The 13639-nt window shown below is 38.9% G+C and overlaps 2 protein-coding genes across 3 annotated transcripts in view; both read left to right on the top strand.

Annotated features, from left to right (window-relative positions):
• The window catches only part of LOC122973946 (GTPase IMAP family member 7-like), a 38266-nt gene that overhangs the window by 1834 nt on the left and 22793 nt on the right, over nt 1-13639 (top strand). The window lies entirely within an intron of this gene.
• On the top strand, nt 6523-11824 carry LOC122973945 (GTPase IMAP family member 7-like). 2 transcript variants are annotated; one of them, XM_044341761.1, is made up of 4 exons: nt 6686-6753; nt 7095-7224; nt 7631-7702; nt 10397-11824. In XM_044341761.1, exons 2-4 carry the CDS (start codon nt 7110-7112, stop codon nt 11062-11064), a joined length of 855 nt encoding a protein of 284 aa, XP_044197696.1. In that variant the 5' UTR covers nt 6686-6753; nt 7095-7109; the 3' UTR covers nt 11065-11824. The 2 variants fall into 2 exon arrangements, with proteins under 2 accessions (XP_044197697.1, XP_044197696.1); XM_044341762.1 differs by lacking the exon at nt 7095-7224 and having other exon boundaries at nt 6523-6753.

The following is a 13639-nucleotide window of genomic DNA, read 5'->3' as shown; positions in this document are numbered from 1 at the left end:
TGTTTATTACCTAACACCTAACAAGTACAGGAAAGAAATATAACACTTGACTACACCTGAGCGGGTCATACACAGGCATGAGTATGTCCTGAAAAACATACAGAATCAAATCTCAAAACAAAATCAATCTCTGTGTGTCCCAGGCCTTGAAACCATGGATCATGTGGACAGAACAACGATGGCTCTGACAAGCATCATTGCCGAGGTACAGTATGTGCACTGTATGTGAAAATGTTATACCTGTGTGGTGCCATCGTGCTTGTTTTTTAAACTGTTATTCACTACTACAAATTATGTAATATCAGAATAACTTGAAACTATCATTTTTAATTATGGGTGTGTGGATGGGGGGGGGGGGGGGGGGTAATGTAATGAATGCTGTTATGTAAGAATTGTGTGCATGTGTGTTTTAGACTTCACTATACTGTAATAGACTTCAATAATTGTGATTACAGGTGGATATAGCTTCAGGAGGGAAAAACTTTGGTGTGTCCACCCGCACTGAAGGGAAAACCCTAAAAGATTCCACATTGCAGTTTAAAGGATTTGTGGATTCCTGCCCTGAGCTGAAGAACAAAATAAAAAGAAATGATGAACTCCTTCCACTAAAGTGGCGATGTAGAACATAAGAACAAAGTATCTGAAAATGGTTTTTGTTGTTGCTGGTCTGTTACATTTACAATTTAAACATAGTTTCCTGTTTTGTTCTTGTTTTGTTGTTTTTTTTTTTAACTAAAATTAATCATTTTATAACTACATTTTGATAGATTAGTTAAGATAGGTAGATTAGTTAAGAGTTATTTTGTTGTTTAAGTTTTATAGATAATTTTATATATAGTTTTTGTTAAGTTTTATATAGTATAGAGAGTGCGTGTAAGGACGGTAATGTGTCCGCATGTTGTCTGGTTGTGAACTGACAAAGCAACTTACTTTTCACTCACGGTGACACAAACACAGCAGTCCCAAGTGGGACAACACAAACAGTCTAGCATGGTGAACACAAACTAAACAGGCAGTAACTTCAAATACTCCTCAGAGTATAGCAGAAAACAGGACACAGTGGTCCGTTAAATCGCACAACAAAATTACAAGCACTAAGCTTATAAAACACACAAATCTAATATTGTCTCTGCCCAGACAACCTCTTAGGCCCTGTTTACACCTGGTATCGTCTCGGCTGATCCGATCATGAATGGACAGTTTCAAGTACGTCTGTTTACAGCTGACATTAACATGCGTCTTGAGTGACCACTTGTGATCAGATCTCACTTCCCCGCTCTTTATGCAAATAAACACGTACATCATTTCCGTTTGCAGAGACCACATTTGCTGCTGTTCTTAACCGGTTGGAGGAGTGAGGGTCCGTGTATCCTTCGTCCAAAGCTGTGTTCAACTTGTTTGATAACAGGATAAACAAATATACAGTGCATTGTGCCCCCTCATGAAAATCGAATGCCCATCGTATCAATTTACTCTAGCGCCATGTCTGAACAGATAGATAGATAGATAGATAGATAGATAACAAATACAGAGTTATATGCAGCGATCTCCCCGCAGCTGTGTCTCCATTGAGAGACGCTGTGCGCATTTACACAGGAGGCACAGCAGCATAATCTCATTGATTATTTAAATCTCCAACATGCCGACAGCATCAGTCAGGAATTAATGTTAATTAATGTTCTGTGTTCTTCTACACATCCAATAGATCAGCTGTTATATAAACAGTCTAGGTTCAGGTACAGTGAAACTGTTTGGAGTAAAGCAGCCTTTGTGTCGACCAGCACAGCAAAACTAAAAATGTAATTATCAACTTGACAGGACAGAGGACTATCCAGCAACGTTTAGCTTCTGAAATATTTTTTAGACAGAGAAGTGAAAAATGATTTTTAATTGAAAAAAAAAAGAGTTTAATTTCTATTCCAATTGTCGATTTGATGAGGAAAATGAGTTAGGGGTAAAATGCAAAAACAAAATAATGCATTTCTTTATCCTGTTATGAAACAAGTTGAACAGCTTTGGACGGAGGGTTTACGGACCGGGAGGCTGCAGTGCCTTTCCCGTGCCTAGTCTGCCGGAAAATAATAGAGGATGTCAGTTGAATAGGCGGTCATTCAATGTGGCCCAGGATGAATTGTGTTTACACTGCTAAATGAATGTGGCCACATGTGGCCCATACCACCTCTGTGATCTGAGTGATAGGATCTCAATGCCTCCTCAATGCATCTTGGGTGCATTCACACCTCTACTTAGAGCTGTCCACTTGTGATTGGATCACCCAAGATGGATGTTAATGCAAGGTGCAAACAGAGCCTTACTTGTATTGCTCTCAGAAGCGAACCGGTGTGTGTGTGTGTGTGTGTGTGTGTGTGTGTGTGTGTGTGTGAGTCCGTCAGTGAGATCCAGCACGGGTCCTCTGGTGTGTAGTACTGGTGGTGTTGTCCTTATTTCTTCGAGGCTGACGGCAGCTGGTTTCTCGGTGGGGCAGCAAAGAAACTCAGGATGGTCGACTCAGTTGGTAGACAACGGGGCGTAGAAGTTATCCACGTCTATGTGAAGAAAATCCTGTCTTCCTTCCGCAGGCAAAGTAAGAGTGCTGGGTTGCAAACAGCTCCAAAAGAAAAGGGGGGCAAGCACATGTGCACAATTCACCTCCATTGGTAATCTGACTGACAGAAAAAGCGGACCTTCTCTTAGTGCAGACACACTGGAAAGGGACGAGACTTGTTTCCATATCAGCTGCCAATCAGAGATGAGAGCCTGAGGCTTGCTGCTGAGTTCACACTTAGGTGCGAACTTGCAAAGCATCAGGGGAAATGGAGTCTGAGGGCGGCATTTCGGTGCTGCTTCTTTGTTTCAGGGAACAAAGGAAAGAGGAGGCCTCGTAGCCAGGCCTCAGATTTTACATGTAGGCCTGCCTTCGTCTGACCCCATGGTTGAGGCCCAACATAGATTTCATTGATAGATAGATAGATAGATAGATAGATAGATAGATAGATAGATAGATAGAACTTTATTGATCCCCGAAGGGAAATTCAAATTGTCAAAAGCTCATCAAAATCAAATATAAAAAAACAAAAAACTATTCAGTCAATTCAAGATGAATTGCTTATTGCTGTGGGGACAAAGGATCTCCTGAAATGCTCCATTCTGCAGCACAATGAGAGCAGCCGACTGCTACAGCTATTCCTCTGTTGCTCCAGGAGGCTGTGGAGAGGGTGTCTGCTATTGTCCATTATAGCTTTCAGTTTGTTCAGTGTGCCTCTCTCCACCACAGATCTTAGCGGGTCCAATCTCTTGCCCAGCACTGAGCCCGCTTTTTTGACCAGCTTGCCTAATTGCTTGGTGTTCTTGTCTGTAAGGCTGCCTCCCCAGCACACTGCAGAAAAAAAGAGTGCACTGGCCACCACCGTGTGGTAGAACATGGTCATCATTTCCACACACACATCAAAGGACCTCAGTGGCTGCAGGAAGAACAGGCGGCTCTGCCCCTTCCTGTAGAGGGTGTCGGTGTTAGAGGACCAGTCCACCTTGTCATCCATAAGGACTCCTAGATATTTGTAGGTATGCACCACTTCAATGTCCACCCCACAGATTTTCACGGCTCCAGAGGGGGCTTAGACCTGCGGAAATCCACAATCATTTCCTTTGTTTTTGAGGTGTTCAGTTGAAGGCATTTTTTTCGACTCCAGTCACTGAAGGCTGTTATCAGATCCCTGTATTCGGATTCCTGTCCATTCCTGATACACGCTACAATAGCAGTGTCATCCGAGTATTTCTGGATATGGCAGGACACTCAGAGTTGTATTTGAAGTCTGAGGTATACAATGTGAACAGGAATGGAGCCAGTACAGTCCCCTGTGGAGCCCCCGTGCTGCTCATTACCGTCCCAGAAACACAGTTCCCCAACCTAACAAACTGTGGCCTTTCTGTCAGGTAATCAGTGATCCAGGAAACAAAGGAGGGATCAACTCCCATCTCTCTGAGCTTGTCTTTGAGTATGATGGGTTGGATGGAGTTGAATGCACTTGAAAAATCAAAGAACATGATTCTTACATAAGTGCCTGATTCCTCCAGATGAGAGAGGGCACGGTGGAGCATGTAAAGGACAGCATCATCCACTCCAATGTGTTTATTGTATGCAAACTGCAGGGGATCGGGTTTGTCTTTGACCTCAAGCCTCAGTAGGTGTAGAAGCGGATGCTCCAGGGTTTTCATGATGTGCGACGTAAGGGCCACCGGTCTGTAGTCTTTTAGTTCAGCCGGACATTTTATTTTGGGTACCGGTACAATACAAGATGTTTTCCACAAAGCCGGGACCCGCCTCAAATGTAGACTCAGGTTGAAGATCTTCTGGAGAGGTTGACACAATTGGGCAGCACAGTCTTTAAGTAGCCTTGGACACACAATCTGTGCATTCAAAGTAGTCCCTTAGAGCCTCACTAGCCTCAGGTGTCCATTTCCTGACTGTGAGGGTAGTTGTAGGCTGACTCAGCACACAGGGCTTGTCGCAGGTCTGTAGAAAAACCAGGTTTTGATCTGACCGGCCCAGTGGTGGTAAGGCAGTAGCTCTGTAAGCTTCTTTGACATCGGCATATAGCAGATCAAGTGTTTTACTTTCTCTGGTAGGACAATTAACAAACTGTATAAATCCAGTCAGGTGGGAAGACAGTTTAACATGGTTGAAATCTCCAGATATTAATACAAGTGCCTCAGGATGTTTAGTCTGTATCCTGGCAACAGTTTCATGGAGAACTTCACATGGAACTTCAGTAGTTATCTTGGGAGGAATAAACACAAGTAGTGTTATGATATGACGCAATTCTCTTGGTACATAGTATGGTGTCATACCAACTGCCAATAATTCAATATCTGGACAGCAAATCTTCTCCTTGAAAGTAATATTCCAAGGATTACACCATCTCTGATTCACAAATAAAGCCAGTCCTCCTCCTTTCTTCTTTCCACCAGCTTTAGTGTCTCTGTCCATCCGTATGAGAGTGAAACCAGGTAGTCCCACACAGGAATCAGAGATGTTTTGATTCAACCAGGTTTCAGTAAAACACATGATGCTGCACTCACAGTATACTTTCTGAGTCTATCTCCAGCTCATCACTTTTGTTGGGCAGAGAGTTGACATTTCCCATAATGACCGATGGCAGAAAGGGCTTATATCTCCATTTGCTGGCCTTCACCTTTGCACCAGCACGGCAACCACGAAAAAACTTCTTTATCTCAGGTATAAGAGGGTGGTATCCTCCAGATTTGCTCCGCCTCAATGAAAGAAGCTCTTCCCTGGAAACTCTTCTCCCCACAGAAACATCCATCAGCAACCAACAAAAAACAACAAAAACACAACAAAAATAAAGCAAAATTCAGCAAAAACTTAGAGCTCCTAGACTTTGCTGCTTGTTGAAGCGCATGTTCTAGAATGATGTGTGTGAACTACATCACTTTAGAAATGCTGATATGATACGTATTTTGGAAATGTTGATATGATACGTTTTGTTGAAATGTTAATACGCTATGTATTACACATGTTGAAACGTAGATACTCAAAGTTTCTGTGGTTTGCAGAAATGTACAATGCCAGCGTTTTATTCTGGCAACCAGGCTGTGTATGTTTACATAAACACAGAGTCTTCCTCATGAGTTGGCGCCTCCGCAAAATGTGCATCTAGAGAGAAAACCGACGAGACTCGCCTACAAACAAGACAAGTTGTCTGATAGTGAGACAAGTCATTTCATGAGGGTTGTGACACTCAGAAAAATTTATCCGCTGATTTACTGTCTATGGAAAAAGTGTTTTTGGGCCAGTGTGCATCACATGACGCTGTAATTACATGGTTTGGCCGCTATGTCAAATCTGCTTCAAAGCCTGGAGCTCTTCCTGTATCCAGTTCTCTTTATACATCCATGGTTTATCCACATGGGCAGATCCAGGGGCGGGGCCAGACTGGCACTGGCCACAGCTGAAATCTCATTGGCCCCTGAAGTGCTCCTGCCCTGTCACTTGTCGCTTGACTCTTTACAGATGAGTAAACATCACAAACTGTGGCACCTCAAACACTTTTTGTAACTACAGTGATGCTTCGTTTACGTCATGTGGGGGGAGGTAATAATGGGAAAGATTCCCATGTTTATGACTGGGATGCAGCTTGCATGTTAATGAGAATCGTATTTATAAGTGGGAACTGGTAATTCCGATATGACCTGAATATCAGAGGCAGGAATCTGGTTATTCCGATGTGAGTTGAACGCACCATGAGACTGCACAGAGAGCGAAAGCGCACAATGGCGCACAGAGTTTCATCCTCCACAGAAACCCTATAGTAAATGAACATTCCCCACATTAGTTTGTGTTAACGTGTGAAAGAGCGTTTACTTGCTTCAGTTACTGAACTTAGGTTTATTGAACATTAGGCATTAGGTGGAAGATAACGTTTTGTTGGAGTAGATGATACACTTGTTAGGCTAATGTAAGTGCAACAAAACCTTTGTGAGTAGAGAGTCAATAAGTGCTTCATCAAACCACCTGTTTTACACAACGAAAGCTGTCTGTATGTAGCCTAACTGTTTATCAAAGTTGTAAATTTAGCTACTGGCTGAGACAAACCAGTACCTCCTCTCTCTCTCTACCAGCGGTACCTGCATGCAGTGCGTCACATCAGCAGCGGAGGACAGAGGACTGGATGAAGGACTGCCAGCGCAGAGAGCAGCTGCGCAAACTCCCGCAAAAATCGAGAGTGTTTGCTGGTATGTACAGTTGCTAGTTAACTTAGGTCTTTTTTTGTTTACCTACACCCACAGGCTCACCATCTGAAAGACACTTCTTACTTTTGAAATAATGTTTCAGTCATTGCTAAGTAAATGAAACTAATGCTGCGTCCCAGACACCTCGGAAATAGGGAAATATCTCATCTCCCATTTGAAAAAGTATTATTGAAGTGAGTCCCGGCTTGAATTCAGCATGCCACTATGTTAATCCATGCAGTGCTTAGTAATCTGCATTTTTGTGTTAACTATAATGTTTGGCAGAGATAGAAAGTATAAAAGAGAGGGAACAGGTGGATATTCAGTGGTTTTTGGCTTAACAGACGTCCAGCCAGCCAATGAATATGACTCAGAGCAGTGTCAGAGCAAAGAGAGTAACAGAGAGAGCAACAGAGAGTCCAGCAGAAGCCAGTCAAGGTCAAGACCAGGGCAGCTCCAACCCCTCTTCACCAGGTCAGAAAACATTTAGGCACAGCAAGATAATGACAACAGGTAAAAGTAATTGCATTCTATATAACATGGCACTGAAGTTCACAAATAGATATACTGATGTGAGATTATTTAAGCAAATATCTGAATTCTTGTTCCTCAAGGTGATGAGGTTTAATGGCTTTATTTTGCTGAGCAGTGATTCTCATGTCTACCAGAGCTCTCACTGAATATTTCAAGCATTGAGTCTTTTCTTTAAAACTTCTATTGTAGTGACCAGAATATAAATTAGATTATAAATTACTTCTGGATCAACATTTAGGTAATAACTGTTTGTGTATGTCATGATGACAGTCAGGTTATGGAAAATGAGGTGCATTCACATTTGAGTAAGAGTAAAGTAAGTCTTATTTCATTTGCTTCTTTACAGACGTTTCCCAGTGTAGAGCAGAGGGTCCTGTGCAGCCGTCAAAGAATTATTCTGCTTCCCTGGGATCTGATGGTATGTATATATTTTCATCCTGTAAATGTTGTTAATGGAGCTTTAGTAAACTACATATTGATTAACAATTATTTTCTAAACTTTTTTGAAGTACACAGAGTGCTTGAACAAGGCACAGTTTGTATTATATATTCAGTGTCAGGGCTCAACATTAACTTTTTGCTCAAACTTAAAGCCAAATCAAGACAAGTTTGACATATAGATGAATCACTCAGATGAATGATGAATCAGCATTTCATAATAACAGAAACTATCTGTCAATTTTAGTGCTGTGTTACAACAGTTACTGAGATCAACAGCCTTTTAACAGCTTAATAAAAACGAACTTTAACTTGTATGGTGTTAATTACAGTAATTGTGGACAAATGGCACACAGAGGGAATGTATCAGCAGTCAAGTTATCCAAACTATCAGCTACATTAACATTACTGTAATGTAACACAGCAGCACCTGATAAACTGGACGGTAAAAAAAACCCGCTAATGTCAATTTAAAAAACTTTACAAGCTCCACTGAAGAGTTTTTGCTAGTTATTACTTAGTTGTATTTTGTCTAACAGATTATTATTTGATGCTGCACATGTCAATTAATGTCATATATCATCCTCTCAACTCTGATTCATTCATCTGTCTCATGAAATGGCCCCAATCTGCCTGCTAGCTTCAGCACGGAGGGTTCATTTGTTTTAAACACCTGCGCCGCATGGGTTGGGCCGTAGTTTGTTGGTCCGTGTTAACAGTAACAGCTATCTCCGTGTCTCATAAAAGGATACAGTGTTCGGAAAAACAAAATGAGTGCTCCTAGAAGCTACAACAGAAACTGCAGTAGGAAGCCAGTCTGAGCCACTAACAGCTGTAAAGTGATGAAAGTGCATAAACACTGTTTCTGAATTTAAAATGTGGCTAAAAAGCATTCACGTGTGTTTAGTCTCCACTACAGCCCTGATTACAACATACCATAATACAGTCTATGCAACACACATACAGTATGAACATGTGCGAGCCTATCACACTCCTGCTATCCTGCTACTATAAGTTACATTTGTTTTTAGTTGTTTCTTTCAGGAGGGGTGGGGGTCAGGCAATGGTAGGGGAAACACTACACATACCATGAATGTATGACTCTTAAATTGTCCGATGGGGCGAGTGAATTTCTCTTCCACTTGTCCTACGAAAAAATCCACTTGTCCCAGACAAGCATTAATGTCGAGCTCTGAATGATGTGTGTCTTCGATCAAAGCTATAGAGCCAACAGCAAACAAGGAATGACTGGTTAAATATACATCTTACTGAATAAGGAATTGTGCATGGATGTAGGACATGTACTTGGCCCCTCTGTGTAAAATGTGGCCCCTTTATGGCCCCTGATTCAGAAAAATCCTAGATCTGCCCCTGGTTTATCCTGTTATCAAACAAATTGAACAAAGCTTTGGAGGAAGGGTACACCGACCCTATTGGGTGTTGACAGTGTTCATGTCATTGAACTTCCCTATTTGCATGAGCCAAGACTAAAGACTTCTGATAATATTAAACATTTGATTTCATCCAATCAAATCTCTGACAGCTCAGACTGAGTTTTTTGACCACAAAGATGACTCAATTCAAGCAAAACTCTCATGATTTTGTTCCAACAGTGGAAATTTGTCTGCAACAGCGAAATTGTTTGAAAAGTTGTTTGGTATAATGCCGGCAACATAGCAGTCCTTAAATCTGATCAAATTCCTGATTTACAAGTACAAGTGCTTTACTAGACTTCTCTGGCAGACTAGTGTTTATCAGTGTTTGTTATGTGAAAAAATGAAGCAGCAAAGATACTGAAAAATATCAATAAAACAACACAAAAAAACAGCCACAGTTTTCATAAATGCTGACAAATATCATAAATCCACATATTTTAAGGTCTAAACACGTGGTACAGAGAAGTAAAGCCAAAAATAATGACAAGCTTGCTTTTATGGTTGTATGTAAATTTAAAAGGGAACCACTATCTATAATTGTATTATTGAATCTCTGAGCACAAAATGACCTTGGTGAATGAAAAGCAACGTTCAGAGTTTACTTTCAAAATTAGTTTAAACATAACTCCAGTCCACACCTCTAAAAGAGGTGCAGCACTCACTGAAACTGGAATATAAATTCATGAGAACTTTTTTTTTTTTCTGTTGCTGGTTGTTCATCGTAGTGTGTTGACACAGAACCTCACTAGAATCAAAGCAAAGAAATATACCAGATTCAATCTCAAGACATTTTCACTCAGTTATTCTGTGTAGGTCTATGTTCCTCTGAGCATAATATTAATCTGCCACAAGCAAAAAATGTTATAAAATGTTAAAAAAAAAAAATTGCTAAATGTACATGAAATGTATCCAAACATTATTGACTTAAAATGTATTATATTACTGAAAACACAAAGTACTTGTATATTTAAAATATAAACTGTCAAACATGCAGGTGAATAACAAAGCCATGATAACATAATTAGATAAATTACTTTATATTCTTACATAAATCTGTTGATTCACTCAGTTCTGCCATCAGCAAAGCAAACAATTTTCAGTTGGTTAAATATGATTTAACATTTTGTTCAGAACCAGAATGGACAAAACTCTCCCAGAACCCAAATAACACTGTGAGGAGGCAGCAAGACACAAATGTACATGACTAATTATGAGACATTATTCTCTTCTATTGACAGAGACAAGGAGGATTGTCCTGTTTGGAAAAACTGGATCTGGGAAAAGCAGCCTAACTAACACAATATTCAGAGAGGATGTCTTCAAAATCAACTATGCTCTCTACTCTGAAACAAGAGAATGTCGAGCAGAAACCAGATCTGTCATTGGAAGAAGCATCACGTTGATTGACACTCCTGGTTTCTTTGACCTAGACAAGTCTAAGGAGGAGCTGAGGGATGAGGTAGTGAAGTGTATCATAGAGTGTGCTCCTGGGCCTCATGTTTTTCTCATTTTACTTAAAGTTGAGAAATTCACAAACCATGAGAAGCAGGTTATTGACGAAATACGAAAGACTTTTTCTGAGGAGGCTTTCAAATATGCTGCAGTTGTCTTCACTCATGGTGACCAGCTCCCCGAAAGAAAGAAAATTGAGGAGTTTGTCCAACAGAATAAAGTTCTGAGTGATTTGGTGAAGAAGTGCGGTGGCCGGTGCCACGTCTTTGATAATAAATACTGGAAGAACAACCAGCAGGATAAATACAGGAGCAACCAGTTCCAGGTGGCAGAGCTACTCAAGACCATAGACAAGATAGTGGAGGAAAACAAAGGAGGCTACTACACCAATGAGATGACGCAGACAGTGTACAGCATGATTAACAAGCATGAAAGGAGGTGTAATGTTTTTTAGTTAGTTGATATTACCAGAGGAGCAGTAGTAGGAGGTCATATAGGATATTGTGAAGCTGATCAAGCAGACTCAGTCGAGGAGGCAGCAAAGAACACAGCAAACATTTGACTTTTAAAATCATTCTATCAAGGGGTTTTAATATCTGTCAATGACTTTGATTTATTATTTCAAAATGTTGCTCTTTGAAACTAGATGTATATAAGAGTTCTTGAGAGAATCTTTAAGATTTTCATGAGTATAACCCTCTTAGTAACTGAAATGTTTTGAAGTGTTTGTTATTCTGATTGTGCTTCAACTCTTTGCCAATGATACAGGGAAAATGTTTCGGTTATGTGTTAAATTATTATTGTTTTTATATAATCTCTTATTTTGTTGTTGTTTTTTTTCTCAAAATGAAATTCTAATAGCTATACAATGAAACAATCCATCACCAAAATTGTTCATTATTAAGAATTGTTTCAAGTGTCTCTTTCCTCATAAAACCATGATCCAAATCATAGAATTATAACTGATGTTGAGCCACCAACAGTGACACAGATCACAGCTTAAATTTGCTATTTGATACTAATAAACAAATAAACAACAACAGCTTGTTCATGCTTCAATAATCAGTCAGTGTATTCATCAACAGCAACATTTTTGTTCTTCATTAGTAACATTTGAAAAGCAAAATCTGATTGATTGATTGATACTGTATAGCAGAAAAACATGGTGAAGTGCCCTCACAGTGAAGCCCTATGAGATGCCCTTATGATGGAGTAAACTGGACATTATGGTAGAAATGAATGTATCCTTTATGTAGGCTGACCATTGAGAAAATAAAGTAGCCTTAAAACATTTTGTAGTTAGCTGACATTATTCCATTCATTGATTTTGGTACAGTGATACTCACTAGTTTGCTCAGCCTTACTGTTACTACTAATAATATACATGCATAAAAATGTAAGTGGTTAACACTACTTATAGATAAAATATTAAGAAATATAAATGTTTAAATACTGTGACTGTAAAATATAAATTTGGCTCCTACACACAGTTTTACTTCTAGTCTTCTAGAGTGGTTGAACAAGCCAGAGGTTTCCATCACACATATCTAAGTTAAAACATAAGACTGTATACTATATACTATATATACTATACTATACTATATGCTTTACCTCGTAAGCCTTTGTCTACTTTGCCACAATATGAGTCAGAGTATCATATCTGAAGAAATGGAACGAGGAGGTAAACAAATTCAATGAAAATTAAAATTAAGTCTGTAAAAACCCGAGTTCATCCTGTACATTTCAATGAATAAACATTAAACAATCAAATGCATGTTCACAAGTTTGAATTTATTTGTGCAAAAGATTAAGTCAGTATGTTGACACCACAGAATGATCCTTCACTGTGCATCATTTTGTGTGGCATTAACATTATATTAATACATATGGAAAAATATGAGAAATTACAAAACATTTCTGTCTGTATCATGACATGTTTGTGTTATGTAGCTATTTGTGGTAAAATATTGTCATTATTGGTGCCTATTTTGTAGTATATTATTTCCTGTGTAATGTACTTGCATGAAAACAAGTGCAGTGTGTGTTCATCAGCCTGCAGCCAGGAAACAAGTCAGACAGGTAGAAAAAAATAATGCCAGAGGCAAGTCGGAGCAAGAGAACAAGAGAAAAGAATCAATGAGGACGTCTCATGGATTGGGAGAATTTTCTGATCATAACTCTGTTTTTGACAACATGGAAGGTAAATTGAGTTTATTTATTTCAGCTGTTGTGTTAACAGTGAGGACTAAACTTTAGACCAAATACCTCCATTTAAAACTAAATTCCTCCAATGAAAGAAACTCACAATTCCCAGCTATATTAAAACTGATATAAAATACTGTGAGCATCCATTCCTGCTGGATTTTGATTTTTTTTTTAAATAATTATTGTTTATTATATTTCACTATTATAAGGTAACATCTTTAAACTATTAAATAAGGTTTAAAGTAACATTGCCATTTGCTGACAATGTATGTATAGAGTGTATCTTCAGCTGTATCCTTTAACTGTTATGTTAATGTTTTTCTATAAAAAAAAGAAATAACTGAATAGACAAGTTACTAATCAGAGGTTTTATTGTTGTATAATACATTTATAACACTTGTAACAGATGTTACTTTAAATCTTATTTCATCAAGTTTTAACACACCAGGGTTATTAAATATCAGGTATTGTCCTTGTGAGACCTGGCTTGTTAGTTTGTTAGTTTTCATTTTAAGGAAGGGTTAGGGTTACAATAAAAACTACATTTAATGCTATTTATTTTTCCTTTAAATATTTGTCAACATTATTTCTGTGATATTTTTTTCTTTTTCTTAATTCCTCTAACTTTCTATATCCTTATTTCAAGTTTCAGTGACATGTGACAGTATCCATCAAATAATTCCCCCAGAATTATTAGAGTTAAGAAGTTCCTAATGTCAGTTTACTCAGGTCTCTTACAGATTAATTTATTATCAAACATATTAAAAATAGGAAACTGTGAATTTCACAGTTCACATCTACAAAATGACCATTACTCCAGAGTA

Source organism: Thunnus albacares, chromosome 22 (assembly GCF_914725855.1).
Source record: "Thunnus albacares chromosome 22, fThuAlb1.1, whole genome shotgun sequence".
Lineage (NCBI taxonomy): Eukaryota > Metazoa > Chordata > Actinopteri > Scombriformes > Scombridae > Thunnus > Thunnus albacares.
The sequence above is the reverse complement of the archived record's forward strand: the minus strand, read 5'-3'. Positions and strand labels throughout refer to the sequence as shown.

Bases quoted from the DNA above. Each gene is read 5' to 3' on its own strand.
- LOC122973945 (XM_044341761.1), top strand. From the start codon at position 7,110: ATGAATATGACTCAGAGCAGTGTCAGAGCAAAGAGAGTAACAGAGAGA. The intron at 7,225-7,630 runs GTCAGAAAACAT...GCTTCTTTACAG, and splicing joins CTCCAACCCCTCTTCACCAG to ACGTTTCCCAGTGTAGAGCA. The intron at 7,703-10,396 runs GTATGTATATAT...TTCTATTGACAG, and splicing joins TGCTTCCCTGGGATCTGATG to AGACAAGGAGGATTGTCCTG.